The sequence below is a fragment of the Cynocephalus volans genome, chromosome 7, assembly GCF_027409185.1.
Source record: "Cynocephalus volans isolate mCynVol1 chromosome 7, mCynVol1.pri, whole genome shotgun sequence".
In the NCBI taxonomy this organism is placed as follows: domain Eukaryota; kingdom Metazoa; phylum Chordata; class Mammalia; order Dermoptera; family Cynocephalidae; genus Cynocephalus; species Cynocephalus volans.
Genome location: NC_084466.1, coordinates 122,025,332 through 122,043,387, shown reverse-complemented (window position 1 = coordinate 122,043,387; position 18,056 = coordinate 122,025,332). Strand labels below are relative to the sequence as shown.

The 18,056-nt window shown below is 33.9% G+C and overlaps 1 protein-coding gene across 4 annotated transcripts in view; it reads right to left on the bottom strand.

The window, feature by feature from the left end:
* The window catches only part of HECTD2 (HECT domain E3 ubiquitin protein ligase 2), an 82,450-nt gene that overhangs the window by 40,951 nt on the left and 23,443 nt on the right, over positions 1–18,056 (bottom strand). For all 4 annotated transcript variants that reach the window (XR_010024039.1, XR_010024040.1, XM_063101992.1 and 1 more), the window contains exons 3-5: positions 8,974–9,112; positions 8,174–8,276; positions 7,583–7,672 (exon numbers count right to left, since the gene is read on the bottom strand). Coding sequence is in view for 2 of the 4 variants with exons in the window: in XM_063101992.1 (XP_062958062.1) it covers positions 7,583–7,672; positions 8,174–8,276; positions 8,974–9,112 (332 nt within the window). In the remaining 2 variants the exon portion in view is untranslated. The remainder of the gene's footprint in view (positions 1–7,582; positions 7,673–8,173; positions 8,277–8,973; positions 9,113–18,056) is intronic.

The window sequence follows — 18,056 nt, the reverse complement described above, 5'->3', positions numbered from 1 at the left end:
GGGCAAAGTGGCAGTCAGCCCCCGACCGGCCAGCAGCAGCGGTCCTCCCTTAAGAGATGGCAAGAGGAAGGTCCACAAGTTTCCCGGCTGCCTGAGGCCCAGTGGCCGCCTTTTCCACCTCAGCTACTCCGCGCCAACCGCCACAGCCACCGCCATCTTGAAACCGAAAAATTTCTTATTCACTTCTATCTTCCACTTTGCTAATTCTTTTTTCAGTGTCTCTGATCTGCTGTTTAATCCAACTATTGGTTTTTTTACTTCTAAAAATTCTATTTGGTGTCAAATTAATTATTTTAGATAATCTCAATGTTGATAATTCCAATACCTGAATTCCTAGGGAATCTAAACTCACATTATTTTTGCTGACTTCCATTCATAGTTAATTTTTTGTTTGAATGGTTATTAATCATATTTAGTTTATGATATTCCATGGGAATCCAAAGGCTATAAAATGAGGATTTTTATTTTCCTTTTTGTAATACCTGGTGGGCAAGGGGGAAAGATAGTAAGGTCAGTGAAGAAAAGGAAGCTCTTCAGAATTGGGACTACTTTAGCACCTTTTTGGGGTCTTTGTTTGATCCTGAACCTCTTATTCAACTAACTCAATTAGCTGTTGGGAAAAAGCTGATATTACAAATTTTAATGTGACTCCAGGATTGAGGTTGCTTACTGCCTTTCTCCCCAGTTTCAATTGCTTTTTAAAACTTTATTTTTTAATAAATTCAAACTTATAGCAATGTTGCCAGAAAAGTACAAAGAACTTTTTGTGTATCCTTCACTCAAATTTTCCAAGTGCCAACATTTTGTACATTTGCATTATTGTTCATTGTAACTGTATAAATTATTGTTTTCTTAGCCACTGAAAATAAATTCCAGACATGTTTCCCCTTTATCCCTAAACACTTCAGTGTGTGGTTCTTAAGAACAGGTATATTCATTTATATAACTTCACTAAAATTAATGAAATTAAAGAAATTTAACACTGATAAACACCATTATACAATCTTCAGACTTTATTAAAATACTGCCAACTGTCCCAATAATGTCCTTGATAGAATTTTTCCCCCTAGTCTGGGAGGATATATGGCATTTAGCTGTCATGTCTTTTTAGTCTCCTTTAATCTAGAAATGCTCCTCTGTGTTTATTTCTTTTTTTGTCTTTCATGATACTGAGTTTTTCTTTAACAGTTTAGGGTGCTTGTTTTGCAGAATTCCTTTAATTTGGGGTTTTCTGCTATTTTCTGATGATTAGATACAGGTTATGCCTTTTTGGCAGGAAGACTCATAAGTGTCCTTTTGAGTGTATTACATCAAGAAGCACTTGATGTCAGTTTGGTGATTTAGTTAACTGGCTAAGATAATGACTAAATCAATTATTACTATGATGTTGCAAACCTTAATTTTTAAACTTTATCATTCCTTCTACACTTATTAGTCCACATTCTAATGTTAAAAAAGTACTTTCTTTCTTCTACATTTATCTATTTACCTACTAATCACCTAATTATTTGTTATTAGTATGGACTCAAAGATTAGTGCATTATAACTCATTATTATTATTTTACTAGCCAAATTGTCTCAGATTTGGCCATTGGGACTTCAAGCTGGCTCCAGTGTCATACCTTCACCATTTTTCTTTATTAATAATAGATTTTATTTTTTATAGTCCTTGGTTTACAGAAATACTGCAGAAAGTACAGTGCTCAAATATAACCTCCTCCACCCTCACACCCAGTTTCCCTTATTATTAACATCTTGCATTAGTGTGGTACACTTGTTATAATCAGTGAACCAGTATATGATACATTATTATTAACTAAGGTCCATAGTTTACAATAGGGCTCACTCTTTGTATTGTACAGTTCTATAGGTTTTGACAAATGCATAATGTATCCACCATTACAGTACCATGCAGAATAGTTTCATAACCTAAAACTCTCCTGCAATTCACCTTTTTATCCTCCCCAAGATCTTAATTCTTCTCTCCCCACAAGAACCTGATCTTTTTACTGTCTTTATAGCTTTGCCTTTTCCAGAATATCACATAGTTGGAATCACATAGTATGCAGACTTTATACTTTTAAAACATAAAGACTGGCTTCTTTCACTTAGCGATATGCATTTAAGGTTTCCCCATGTCTTTTTGTGGCTTGATAGCACATTTCTTCTTACCACTGAATAATATACGATGGTATAAATGTACCAAAGTTTGTTTATCCATTCACCTATTGAAGGACATCTTGGTTGCTTCCAATTTTTGGCAATTATGAATAAAGCTGCTATAAACATTTGTGTGCAGGTTTTGACATAAGTTTTTAACTCATATGACTAAATACTTAGGAACACAACTGCTGGATCATATGGTCAGCCTATGTTTAGCTTCGTAAAAAAATGAAACTACAACATCAAAATTTGTGGGATACAGTGAGAGCAATGGTTAGAGGAAATTGTATAACACTGAATGTGAACATATTAGGAAAAAAGAAAGATCTAAAATCAATAGTTTAAACTTCTACCTTAGAAAATTAAAACAAAAGCAAATTAAATCCAAAGTGAGCAGAAGAAAAGACATAATAAAAATTTGGGGCAGAAATCAATGACATTGAAAACAAGGAACTAATACAGAAAACCAACGTAATCAAATGCTGGTTTTTTTGAAGAGATCAATAAAATTGGTAAACCTCTTGCCAGACTAATCAAGAAAGGAAGAGAGAAAACACTGATTACTAATACTAGAAATGAAAGAACAATCATCACTACTGATCCCAAGGATAATCAAGGACTATTAAGAACAACTCTCTGCCTACAAATTTGATAATGTAGAAAGGCACAATCAAAATTCACACAAGAAGAAATAGATAATCTGAATAGGCCTATATCTATTAAGGTAATGGAATCAAAGATTGATAACTTTCTAAAACAAAAAGCACCAGGCCCAGATGATTTTACTGGTGAATTCTACCAAACATTTAAGGAAGAAATCGTACTAATTCTTTGTAATTTCTTCCAGAAAATAGTAGAAGATATAATACTTCCTAATTCATTCTTTGAGGTCAGCATTACCTTAATACCCAAACCAGAGAAGGTATTACAAGAACAGAGAATTATAGATCTATATCTCTCATAAACATATACATGTAAAAACCCTCCATAAAATATTAGCAAATCAAATCAAAAATGTATAAAAAAATTATACATCACAATCAAGTGGGACTTATTCCAGGTATGCGAGGTGGGCTCAACATTTGAAAATTAATGTAATTCATCACATCAACAGGCTAAAGAAGAAAAATCATATGATCCTATCAATAGATGCAAAAGAAGCATCTGACAAAGTCCAGCAACGATTCATGATAAGAAACTCTCAGCAAACTAGAAACAGAGGAGAATTCCCTTAACCCGATAAAGAACATCCACAAAAAAACCTACAGCTAAAATCATAATTAATGGTGAGAAACTAGATGCTCTCGTTCATCCTGTACTTTCCCTGCCTCAGTCCTGGAATTAGAAACCAAGAGATGTACACTAATGTGCTCATTGCTACTGGGGTATTATTGCTTCCAGGTCCTTTCAGTGCACAGGGATAGGAAACACACACAAACACACACCCCTCTACTAAAAACCATGAGTTCATTATGATGCCTCCAACACCAATTCAATAACCAGGTTAATGAAAAGTTATTTTTAACCTTTCCCCATCCCATATTTGTATCTCCCTTCTCCGAAAGTGAGAAATCTGACTCCCAGAATCATCAGTATATTCACTCATTTGTTAATTTAACATAGAAAATAGTTTCAGAATTATTAACCAATACCACTTAGGAAAAAAACAAACTATTAGGAAAAGTTAAAGATTTGTTTACAGTTTTTGTTTATATCTTTAGACTGAAGATATACAGTTAAAGTATAACCATCTTTCAGTATGGTTATAATATTTATTTAAAATGTACTAGGTTTAATTATTTTCTGTTTTCCATTTTAGTGAATTCTTCCCTCATGTCTGTAGGTTTACTTTTTTAGTGTATATAAAATATCAGTATTTCAAGTCAAAAGAAGTCAGAGAAGTGTACCTAGAAGTGGAACTGTTGGGTCATAGTGTGTGCATATGCTTAATGTAGCAGATAAAACCAAGTAGTTCTCCAAAGCGACTGTATCAATTTATACTCACCTCATCAAGGTATAAAAGTTCCAACTGTTCCATAACATTGCCACTACTTGACAAGATTTTCTATTAATTTTGATGGATGTGTAATGTTATTTCCATTTCTTTGATGACAAATGATGCTAATTATACCCTTTAATGTGTGAAGTACTCAGATTGGGAATAATACAAAGAGGTCTCCTATTACCTGTTCAAAACTGTACAAGAGATCCTAGCCAATGCAATAACACAAATACATCCATCCATCCATACAAAATGTAAGGATTGGAAAGAAATAAAACTCTCATTTTTCACAAATGACATGATTGTGTACATAAAAAATCCAATTTAAGTTTACTGATGCACTATTAGAATGAATGTGAATTTAGCAAGATAACTAAAGACAAATATATTAAAGTATTTCCATATATTAGTCACAATTAGAAAATAAAATTATGGTAACATGAAAAAAAACATCAAATACCATGAAATAAGTGTAACAACAAATGTGTAACCCCTCACCCAGAAAACTACAAAACATTACAGAGAGAAATTGAAGAAGACCTAGGTAATTGGAGGGATACATACTATGCTCATGGATTGAAAGAATGTCAATTCTTCACAAATTGATCAATAGCAGTGGAGTTCTCAACAGGTGGCCCCTGGATCAGAAGCATAAACGTATCCTGGGAACTTGATGCAAATGAAAATTCTCCACCTAAGACCTGTTGAATCTGAAACACTCTACTTTAACAAGCCCTTCTTGTGATTCTGATATATGCTAAAGTTTGAGAACTACTGATCTATAGATTCAGTGAAATTCCAATACAATCAAATAACTTACCTCCTTTTGCTGAGTTAAATGAAGCATGATTTTAGCAAGCTTTTCTAAACAAGGATTGAATATAAAAGTATTTTCTAAGAGAAAAGCATCAAGTCACCTATAAGGGAGCCCCTATCAGGCTAGCAGCAGACTTCTTAACAGAAACTCTATAGGCCAGAAGAAAATGGGATAATATAGTCAAAATACTAAAAGAAAAAAAACTGCCAGCCAAGAATACTATACCCAACAAGGCTATCCTTCAGAAATGAGGGAGAAATAGTGCCTTTTATAGACAAACAAAACCCACAGGAGTTCACCACCACATGACCAGCCCTGCAGAAATCCTCAAGGGAGTCTCGCATCTGGAATCTGAAAAACAATAATCACTACCACGAATATACAAGAAAGAACAAAATCCACTTGTAGAACAAAAATCCAAACAAGAAAAAGAAAGAAACTAAATTTTACCACCACAAAAAACCGTAATGACAATGAAATAAAAGCTAACAAACTCTCAGTCTCTTTGGAAGATGACAGGGAAATAATTTTTCTAAAACTAGTAAGTAAAAGGGAAGAATCAAGCATTTATCCTGTCTTTCCTATACGAATTCTTCCTCAGAGTAACCATAAATAGCTGAGGAGGGAACATACATTTCTATTTAATGAAGTATCCCAACTAGAAAATAAAGAGGGAATAAAATAATTAGAATATGGTATTTTGCAAGCCCCTGTTGAAATAATGGATTTAGCAAATGATCACCAATGACTGCTAACATCACAGAGAGACGACCAGACAAAATGGGCCTCCTGCAGTAAGAAAATACACCTCTGAAGCCAAATCTCACCTGAGTGAGACCAAGCCTCAGGATCTAGCAACCAATCATCAAAATGCAGGGGACAGTGGACCATGTTAAATGACACTACTGGGATGGAGCCAGCAAATCTAGACCTTGGGAAACTTTATGGGGTAAAGGGAAGATATTAGATGAAGGAGAAACCTATAGATTAAAAGAAACATGAGAGACAGCTGACAGAGCAACCAATAAAACAGGCAGAACTTGTTTGGATCCTGATGTAGTAAGCAAATCAATTGAAACAAAGAAAAAGGGAGGGGAGAGAATTGGAGTAACTTAAACATGTTAAGTGTTTGATTATATCAAAGAATTATGATTGATTTTTAAAATGTGAAAAAAAAATTTAGTAATTGGCATCTTACTAGTTACAGTTCTGTTCAAACTCTGTTTTCTCATAATTCAGTGTTGGTAGGTGGTGTGTTTCTAGGAATTTATTCATTTCATCTAGATGATCTAATCTGTTGACCAACAATTATTCATAGTATTCTCTTATAATCATTTTGATTTCTGTCAATTTGGATGTAATGACCCCTTTTTCATTTCTGATTTTAGTTATTTGAGTCTTCTCTCTTTTCTCAGTCCATCTAGGTAAAAGGTTTGTCAATTCTGTGGATCTTTTCAAAGTACCAACTTTTGGTTATATTGATTTTCTCTATTTTCTATTTCTTTTATCTATGCTCTAATTGTTATTATTTACTTCCTTTGCTAGGTCTGGGCTTAGTTTGCTCTTCATTTTCTAGTTTCTTAAGGTGCAAAGGTGATTGTTGATTTGAGATGTTTCTTTTTTATTACCATATGCATCTACATTAAATAAATTGCCTTTTTAGCACTGAAAAAAAAAAGAATAATGTAGTGACTAAAATCATAAATTTCAGAGCCAAAATATCTGAGTTTGAATTTTGATTTCACCAGCTGTTATATGTTGTTGGGTAGGTTACTCAACTTTTCTGTGCCTCTTTTAAGTCAGGTGTGAATGAGAATAATAATAATAATACTCATCCAGGTGGGTTGTGACTTAATACACGATAAATGCTTAAAAAAATGCTTTCACTATACACATGTCAGCTATTATTATTTTTTATCTTCATAAATGTCAAATATAATTTAAAAAATAACTTATAATTAGATATGGAAACTTTCTATTTTATTAATTTGTTGATCTTAATGAAGATTAGCATATGGGTCACAGTTTATTTTCTTCATTTTTTTTCTGTTTAATAAAATGATGTGTGCTGATTTTGGAAAATTTAAAAAAGCTTTTCAAAGTGTAAGAGAAAGGAGAGGTGTTAATTCTACCACTGTTCTGGACTCCATTACTGGTAATATTTTGAAACATTTCAATCTAGATTATTCTATTTTTGAAGAAATGGCTAAGGTAATATTGTATATGTAATTTCACATTCTGTTTTTTTTTCACTTAAGTGTATACCACAAGCATTTTCCAAAATACCGTAATGTAATAATGACTCTAATGTTGGGCATTCGGCAATTTAAAGTTCTCATTAGCATAAATAATAATAAAATGAATACTGTCATGCAAAAATAAATAAGTAAATAAAAGTATTTTCTGCTTACTCTTCAGTTAATTAGAAAAATAAAAAATAAAATTATCTAACTTTCTGCAAATTCCAACCACATTTACTATAAAATTATATCAGAGTTTCTAATGTAATTATATTACAAGGTGATTTTTACAATATTTATGTAGCTGCTTTTGAAATACAGCAGAGACACTATTTGCATATGTCCCTAAACAATACTTACAGTATTAAGTAAGGCATCATACACAGCATTCACAAATTTAGCATTAATCCCACAGTCTTCAATGGTATTAAATGAGGTGGTGGCATCTTTCTGCAAATTCGATTAAAGAATTAAGTGTATATAACATTTTAAGGACCATTCTCAGTAACATTTTTTAAAATTTTAAATTGTTATTTATTATTAACATTCATTCTTACAAATCATGATATTTCTTTATGTATTCTCAGTAATATCTGAACCACACTATTCCTTCATAATTTCCACTATTTTTTAGTCTGATGATAAAAAAGAACTGATAAGACATAATTGTTGAAAACAAAAATAAACGTATAAGAATTATTTTGATAACTTTTTTAAGACTGAAAGAATGGAGTCAAACATTAAGTACAAATAAAAACTATATTAATAATATCACTTAAGTAACATTTTGTGATATGTATAATTTCAGAAATCAATACTTATATGAGTATATGTTTGTTTAAATTGTTGCTGAAATCAATACTAGACAGAAAATGAGGTAAATTTATCACATCTTTTTTTGGAAAATTTAAAACTAAATGTGCATGAAAAATGTGTTTTATATATTGTTACCTTAAATGCAGCATTTAATTCTGGGAAAGAATCAAATGTTGTTAGATAAAAATCATGTACTGCTTTCCAATCTCCTGATGACTTAACTTTTTCTACATCTTCCCTAAAATGAAAACATACATTAACCATATACAGATAGAAATATTATTCAGATAAAATAGCATTATTTTTACAAATAAATGTTACAAAACATGTAATTTTAATAAAACTGAATACAGAAATAGGTTCATTAGTTAATGTAAATATAGTTCATGAATTTATAATTCTTAACTGCATTAAGATATTAATCCAGCTTCAACTCTCCCATTTACCTGCTTTAAAAAAAGTTCATTCTTGACATTCCCCTTCCAATGATCACTCTCTCTTGTCCCCCCTTCATACCCAAGAACTTTTGATTACATTGCCTTTACTTTCTCATTCCCATTTAGTCCTTCTAATATGTATTTGAATTTTTTGAGTGGTGACATAGTTTTTATAGTATGTGTCATATGGTAAATGAACTATTTTTTAAAATGGCAACATCCTATTATTTGATCACCACCTTTACCTCCCTTTGTCTGTTTTGACTCATATTCTCCTACTTAGTGTTTTTGTTCTTATGCTGCAACATGTCTAATCCTTATCTGTTATTTATATATTTGTCTTCACTTTCAACTTGAGACATCTTGTTTTTTGTCTTCAGTCTTGTCTAAAACCTCCATAAGTTCAATTAATTTCTCACACAAAGATATTAAATTATGTAAAGTGTTGATAAGCAGATGACGATAAGTCTACATATAATATAGTAAGCTGCAACTTACTGAAAGTCTTTCATAGTTTTGGGCTGAATAGGAAGGATAGGTTCTGGAAGGACTGGGGCCCTCATTTCCGATGATAATGCATCTATGGAGATACGCTGTTTCTGTCTAACATCAAGGCAAATTGGCGGTAGGTCTCTCACTGTGAAGTATAAAGAAGCATTCAATATAATTAATCACAAAACTTTTCCAAATTATAAAATGCTAGGCTAATTCAATATGAACAGAAAACAGATAAATTATTTTGCATTGCATTCACTTTAGGGTCACATAACAGAAAAACCTATCATATAGAAGGGCATGTACTGGAGGACTTATTCTTCTCTCTTCCTCTTCACTCCAAACAGATATTAGGCTGTATCTTACATGAACGTATATATTTAATACAGAGCTTCTTTCCTTTCTCTCTTCACCCAAAAAGTCATCTATCAAATGTAATTTAGAGTTTCTTTTTCCTCTTCCTTTCCCAAAAGTTGTCTTTCAAGGAATATTTCACTAAGGTTCACTGTTTTTAATGTTTATTAGCTTTTTGAATATATGCAAATCACAAATCATTTATGTCCTCTGCAGTTCTTTAAAGGAGTTTCAGCATTTTCTTATCAACTTGCACAAAATTTTTGTGTAGTTTTCCTTTTTTTTTTTGCAAATATTTGCCAGTTTATTTGCCGTTTGTTACATTTCATAACCTTTTAACTGTAAGATAAAACAAATACAGAAAAATTTCACAAATCAAACATATGGCTTAATGAATTATAAGGCAAATACCTTTGAAACCACTAACTAGTCAAAGAAAAGCGTGTTACCTGCTCTCCCCTTTGCTCCAGTTACCAATAAGTTGGATAGTATTTGCCTATTTCAGTTTTAGTTAATTTCTCTCAAATTCTTTTTATCTTTCTTCATTTCTTCTTAAATTTTAAACATTTTCTTCCTTTCATCTTCTAGTTCTCTTAAGTCATTATCTGTTAAGTTTGTTTGCCCTGTGTTCCTTCTAGTTTATTTCTAATTTTTTTTTTTTTTGGTCTTTCTCGTGACCGGCACTCAGCCAGTGAGTGCACCGGCCATTCCTATGTAGGACCCGAACCTGCGGTGGAAGCATCGCTGCGCTACCAGCGCTGCACTCTCCCGAGTGCACCACGGGCTCGGCCCTTTATTTCTAATTTTTAAAAAATATTTCTAATTCTTTCCTTTATTCTGCCACCTCATTTCTGAGTTTTTATAATTTTGATTAATGTTCTTTCAAGTGTATTATTTTATTGTATTTAAGCTCATTTTGTAATAGTAGAAGTCTATCTAATTTTGTGGGCATGTATTTCTGATGTGCTTTCATTGTCTAAATGGCTGTTATTTTGTTCCTTATCGTCTTTATTAGAATAAAATTTAGAATTAAAAATTACATAATTTGACCATGATCCTTTGCTATTGCTAATTTTTATTTGAAATCACTTTTTCCAAACTTTGAGACTGAGTACTTGTAGCTGTCTTTTATTGTTTTTATTTAGAATTCAAATATATGATGGCATGCTTTTTGACATTTCCAGGCCCTATATCCATTTGCATTTTTATTCAGGTATCCTCTTTCTTTAATCTCTGTGGTCCCACACTGCTCAAATTTGATTCTAATCTCATTTTGGGGCCCTGGGCTGGAAAGGAGGCCAGGTCAGTTTTGAGAATTCTCAGGGGTGTTGCTGCTCCCTTTAGAACTCAACATGCAACCTCTGCATTTAACTACTCTTGGCAAAATTCCTTCCAGTTTCAAGACTTTGTTCTCAAATGAGCCTCCTGAGCTTTCCAATGAATACCTGTTGCTTATTTTAAAGCTCTCCTGTTCTAAGACCCATCACACAGCCCATGTGCTTCCTTCTGCTTCCTCCTACCCAGAAGCTAACACCACGGAGTCACGGTTTTGTTGATTTGTCCTGCTCATCTTTTGGGGTTTATGGGGACATTTTATCAGCTAATTTTGTTGTAAATAGTATTCATAATTTAAAATTTTGCTGTACATTTGCTCTGCATATTTTTATGTGGGGATTCAGGGACATAAAAAAAATGCTGCTTTGGCTACAACACATAATCTGCTGTTTGCCTTTTAATTTTTATTTCTGAAAACAAAAATATATTTAACTAATATTTATATTAGTTCATTCTATCAACATTTTCCTTTAGTATTTCATATTTTTATGATTAGAATGCCTTCCATCTCTAGAGATCAGATGGTCATGTATCTCTTCTAATTTGTGCTTTCCTCATTACGGTACATGTGAAGCTCTCAGTACACTGCCCAGTAAATAATAATATAAACATTTTTTTCCTAAATGGTCAATTTCAGAATAACGTTTATAAAGAAATGTCATTCCACATGGTTTTTTGATACTTCTTTTATCATATATTAAATTCTTTTATATACCGGGGCTATGACTATGGTTCCACTGACATGCCAGTTACTGTATCAGTATCACACAATTTCAATAAATTCAATAATATTTACCAATATCTGGTAAGACATTAGGCTTGGTGAGATGGTCGTGGCTTACACTGGAGTGGCAGTAGTAAACCTGGTGAGAAATGGTTGGATTTTGATACATTCTGAATGTAGAGACAAAGATACGCTATTGAAATATAGGCTGAGAGAAAGGGAGAAATGCGGGATTTGTTAAAACACAAACCAAAGATGACACCAATAATTTAGCCTGACCAAGTGAGTGAATAGTGGCACCATTTACTGAAATGTTGAAAACTAGAGGAGGAAGTTTTTTGGTGGTGGGGGAAGCAAGGAAAGCAAAAGTTCTCTTTTGGACATGTTAAATATAAGATGCTTATTAGACATCTAAGTGCAGATGTTGAGTAGAGACTTGAATATATAAATATATAAATCTTGAGTGCAGGGGAGAATGCTTATAGCTTATGAAAGGTAGTAGAACTGTGGTATTAATGAAATCCCCATGGAAAGTATAAACAGTGAAGAAGCCTAAGAACTGAGTTCTGTGAACTGAGTCCTTGAGCAATTCAATATTAGAAGTCGAATATTTATTTCATTAGTTTTTCCTTTTTTATTTCATAGTAAAAACATTAAAGGCTATGACTTTTGAATATAGTTTTAGATTTATTCCATAAATATGATGAAGTGTTCTCACGTTATTTTCTGAAACCTTTAAATTTGGTTTCAATTCTTTTTTTACCCTAGAAATTAAGGAAGCTACTTATTTATTCAGTTTTCTACATTTTTATTTAACAAAACGATGTAGATGGACCAGTGTTCTACTAGTTTTGTAAAACAAAGCAAGAGAATTTTAAAGCTCTTGAATGCTTAGTGTGGCTGGGATTTATATCGTATTGATATAATGTTAATCTGATGTTTTCGATTAAGCCTTTCATTTTTATTATTTTTATTTTTATTTATCAATATACAATGTAGTTGATTTTGACATCCCTTTCCCTATTCCTCCTTTTCTTCTGCCTCCTCCCCCCACCTCATATCTGTTCACTTGTCCTAATAAGTTCAAGGAATTCTGATTGTTTTATCTTTTTTCCTCCCGTTTATTTGTTTGTATATGTATATATTTATTTTTATTAGCTACCACAAATAAGTGAGAACACGCGGTATTTCTCTTCCTGTGCCTGGCTTATTTCACTTAATATAATCTTCTCTAATTCCATCCAAGTTGCTGCAAATGGCAGTATTTCTTTTTTCTTTTTCTTTTTTTTATAGCATAGTAGTATTCCATTGCATAGATATACCACATTTTCCTTATCCACTGGTTCCAACTCTTGGCTATTGTAAATGGTGCTGCAATAAACACGGGAGTACAGGTATCCCTTTAACATGATGATTTCCATTACTTTGGGTATATGCCCAGCAGCGGAATAGCTGAGTCATATGGTAGATCTATCTGTAATTGTTTGAGGAACCTCCATACCATTTTCCATAAAGGCTGCACCATTTTGCAGTCCCACCAATAGTGTAGCAGGGTTCCTTTTTCTCCACATCCTCGCCAGCATTTGTCATTCTCAGTCTTTTGGATATTAGCCATCCTAACTGGAGTGAGATGGTATCTCAAAGTGGTTTTGATTTGCATTTCCCAAATGCTGAGTGATGTTGAGCATTTTTTCATGTGTCTGTTGGCCACTGGTATGTATTCCTTTGAGAAATGCCTACTCAGCTCCTTTGCCCTTTTTTTAATTGAGTTATTTCTTTTTTTGCTGTTAAGCTGTTTGAGTTCCTTGTATATTCTGGATATCAATCCTTTGTCTGATGTATATTTTGCAAATATTTTCTCCCACTCTGAGCAAAAAAAAATAAAGCTGGAGGCATAACACTACCTGACTTTATACCACAAAGCTATAGTAACCAAAACAGCATGGTACTAGCATAAAAACACACACACAGAATAATGGAACAGAACAGAGAATCCAGAAATCAGCCCGTGCACCTACAAGCCATCTGATCTCTGAAAAAGGCACTGAGACTACACACTGGGGAAGAGACTGTCTCTTCAGTAAATGGTGCTGGGAAAATTGGACATTCATATGGAGGAGAATGAAACTAGACCTGTACCTCTCACCATATACCAAAATCAATTCAATATCAATTAAAGAATTAAATAAACATCCTGAAACAATAAAATGCCTTAAAGAAAACATACAGGAAACAGTCCAGGAAGTAGGACTGGGTATAGACTTTATGAATATGACCCCAAAAACACAGGCACCAAAGGAAAAATAAACAAATGGGATTATAAGGAGGCTATTTGAAAAAGTTCTAAACCACTATGCTTAAATTTCTATGATTAATTTTGGTTTTATGGCTTTATAGTTTAGAAATATAAACATTACAACTCCTCATATGGGCAGTTTATTAAAAATTTGTCTAAATTTTGTTTTTAAAGAATCTTATGTTCTATTTGAAGGATACAAAGTTAGTTAACCACAGCAAACATCAAAATAAATGGGGAATTATTATGAACATTTTAAATACGACCGAGATACCACAGGAACAAGCCTACTATCAGCACTTTAATTCAGTACTGTTCTGGAGGTCTTAGCTAGTCCAAAGACAAGAAAAAGGTATTAAAGACATAGGATTAGAAAGGAGAAAATAACACCGTCATTTGAAGATAATCTGATTATAAACACAGACAAATCCAAAAGAATCTACAGATACATAGTAGAAGAGTTTACCAAGGTGGACAGATTTTTAAAGAATCAATATGCAAAGTCAACTGCATTTCTAAATATCAGGAACAAGTAGAAAAAATAATTTAAAAGAAAAACATCTGTATAAACCATAAAAAATTAAGTACTAATGAATAAATTTTAAAACCTCTATAGACAAAACAATGAAAACTTGTTTAGAGATTAAAGATCTAAGTATATAGAAAGATATACCATGTTTATGGCTAGAAAAGCTGAATATCACAAAGAAGTCAATTTTCCCTGATTGAGCTACAGATTCCATGCAATTCAATAAAGATCCCAGCAATACTTTGGAACTCAATAAACTGATTCTAAAAGTTATACGGAAGACCCAAATGGAAAGAATAGCCAATGAGTTTCTAAAGAAAAAGAGAAAGGAGGGGGATCTTGCCCCACCAGATATCAAAACTGTTGAAGTTGCAGTAACTAATATAATGTTTTACTGGACACAGAATCAGATAAATTTACCAAAAATATAGAGAACCCAGAATCATACCCATATATATATGAAACTTCAATATATAGGGCATATATATATATATATATATATATATAAAATATAGGGCAGATAACTGGAAAAAAAGGAAGGATTTGAAAATATGGTTAACCACATGAGGACAAAATGAAATAGAATCCTTATCACACACCTTAATAACTTAAAGGTCAAAAAAAAAAATCTACAGAATAGGAAAATATCCTTTTGACTTTGGCACAGAAAAAAGTTTCTTTTAAAAAAATTGAAAAGCACAGCTAGAAAAGGAAAGATTGATATTTTGACTACATTAAAATTAAGAACTTCTGATTCTGATCATCAAAGATATGTCAAAGCAAATAAAAAGACAAATTACAAACTGGAAAAAAATTTGAAAAACATATAACAAAGGATCAATACCAAGAATATACAGACATTTCCTAAGAATCAGTGAGAAAAACACAAGTAATCCAACAGGCATTTTAGAGAAGGAAACACACGTATGATACACATGTCAAAAGATGTTCAGTTTCATTGGTGACCAAGGAAATGCAAAAAAAGACAGTATGAAATATCATTTTATACCCATTCTATTGGCAAGAATTTAAAAATGTGACAATGTTGGAGAGGATGTGGATCAACAGGATATTTCACATATTGCTAGAGGAGTATGAACTAGTACAAACACACTGAGGAATGGTTTGGCATTATCTTATAAAGATGAACATTCCCAGCAATTCCACTCCTAACCAAATACTCTAGAGAAACTTTTGCCTAAGTACCTCAGAAGATATGTCCAAAAATGTTCATAGTAGCACCATTTCAATAGGAAAAATCTTAAAACTACCCAACTATATGTTACTGATAAATATATGATAAATATATAAAACTATGTTACTGATAAATACACTGTATATTTATATAGTAGGATATTACACAGCATTCAGTGCAAATAAACTATAGTTACATATAACAATTTGGGTAGATCTTAGCAAAATAATTTAATGTTGAATGAAAAAATAAATCCAAAACAGATTACAGTCACTACTATGATGGGCCTTTTTACGTTACAAAACCAACTAAAACAGAACTATGTGTTTTAAGAACGACATATGTGTTGGCTACAACTACATAAAAAGGAAAGCAAGAAAATGATGAATACAAGTTTTAAGATACTGATTATCTTGGATTAAGGAGGATCATAGAGGTAGGTCTATTACTGCCAGCATTCTAGTACTCATGCTGGGTTCATGGGTATATGGTACATTAAATGCTATTATGTTACATTACACTATTGGAGTATATTATATTAGACTAGATCATATTATTTCATAACCTATCCTACAAATCATTCAAGTAAAGCAATCAATAGGGCCATCATGAACCAACAATGACAGTGCCATGAACCAGAATTATGATTAATCAAATTCTGTACATCTGAGTATGAGAAAAAGTGTTTTTTTCTAAATCTCTAGAATTACTATACTTAATTTTTTAATTGGACTTTTAAATTTTGATATAACTGTAGATTTCCACGCAATTATAAAAAATAATACAGAAAGATCGTGTGTATGCTTTACTGAGTTTCCCCAATGCTATCATCTTTCAAAACTATAGTAAAATATTACACTAGACTATTGACATTGATAGTAAAACAGAACATTTTAACCACCACAAGTGTCCCTCATGTCACCCTTTTACAGCCACACCCACTCCCCTCCTGCCCCCACCTCCCTTAACCCCTGGAAACCCCTAATCTATTCTCCATTTCTATACTTTTGACATTTCAAGGATGTTATTTAAAGGGAATTGTACATATGTAACCTTTTGGGATTGGTTTTATTTTACTCAGCACAATTCTCTGCAGATTCATCCAGGTTGTTACATATACTGATAGCTCATTCCTTTTCATTGCTGAGTAGTATTCCATAATGTCGGTGTACCACAGCTTGTCTAACCTTTCCATCTCTTCATTTTTAATTTTATTTATTTATTTTTATTTTTTATTGAGTCATAGTGATTACACATATTTTGAGGAATTAATGTTGACATATGTTGATCAAATCAATATTATTAGTATGTATATTGTTACAAATTGTACTTGTTCTTTATGCCCCTTGTCTAATCTCTCCACATCCTCCTCTCCCTCCCAGCTATCACCACTGATAACCCTAGATTTCTTCTCTCCCTCTGAAAGAGTAATGGTTACTCTGTTGATTTGTTGCCTAGATGATCTGTCCAATGCTGAAAGGTTTGTTCAGGTCCCCCAATATTATCATAGAGCAGATGCTGCTTCTGTCACTCTGGAATGGACTTTGTGGAGAGAGACATCCTATTCTTTTCTTTGGTCTCTACTGGTGACTCCCCTTGTGTCAACGCACTCCAGTGGCTGGCAGACCATCTGCGTGGTGGTTGTGACATCTAGCCACTTTCACAGCAGCCATGGTTACTGTAGTGGCTATGGTGGGCCACCCATATGCAGGTGATGTATTTGGCATGCTCCCTGGTGCTGATGGTGCACCTGGTTGTGGTGGGGGGTCCAGTCCCTGGTTCCATGCCCTGGGTCCCCAGGAGGGCCCTGAAGCGCTGGCAGTGTGCCCGTTTGTGGGCGGGGTGTCCAGTCCCTGGCTCGATGTCCCAGGTCCCCAGGCAGTGCCCCAAGGTGCTGGAGGTATGCCTGGTTGTGAGCGGGGCGTCCAGTCCCCAACTCCATGCCCTGGGCCCCCAGGTGGGGCCCCGAGATGCTGATGGTGTGTCTGGGCCAGAACTAATTTTTTGTCCTTTGCTTACTTCTAAAACAGGGGAACTGCCTGTGGAAACCAGTACTTGAGCTTTGTTGTTGATCTAAATTGCTGATTTGCTGCTGTTTCCCTAGGGAAGACTTTTTGTGCAGTTCAGGGTTTAATGTCTGACCTTATAGGTACTTCCAGCTCATGGGTTGTATAGGAACTCTGATCTGGGCCTGAATCTTTTCATCAAACTGCACCCCCATGCAACTCTGCATTCCTGACCAGTCTCCCCTGAGTGGTCCTGTGCTGACTGGGGGGTGGATCGGCTGTCCTTGCTGTGTCTCCCTGTGGGCCCATCTCCCCCACTGCCCATGCTCCAAACACTTCCCATCGGACAGGTCCTGTGCTGGCCTCTTGCGATGACTCACTGGCCTCTGAATGGCTCCCCTTTTTCAGCTGTTCTGGTTCCTCACTCCTGTGTAGGTCCATGGGAACCCTATTAGTGGTCTTGCTGTCCTGGGGGCCACCAAGGCCCCCTTCTCCCCTGCCACCTCCACGCAACTCCATCCGAAGGGCACAGCTATGGCTTCTGCTGGCTCCTGCTCCACGTGTTCAGCAGTTCCAGCCTTGAAGCGGCCACGGCCTGAAATGCTCTGAGCAGTTTTTTCTTTCTCTCATCAAGGCTGCTCCCCCTT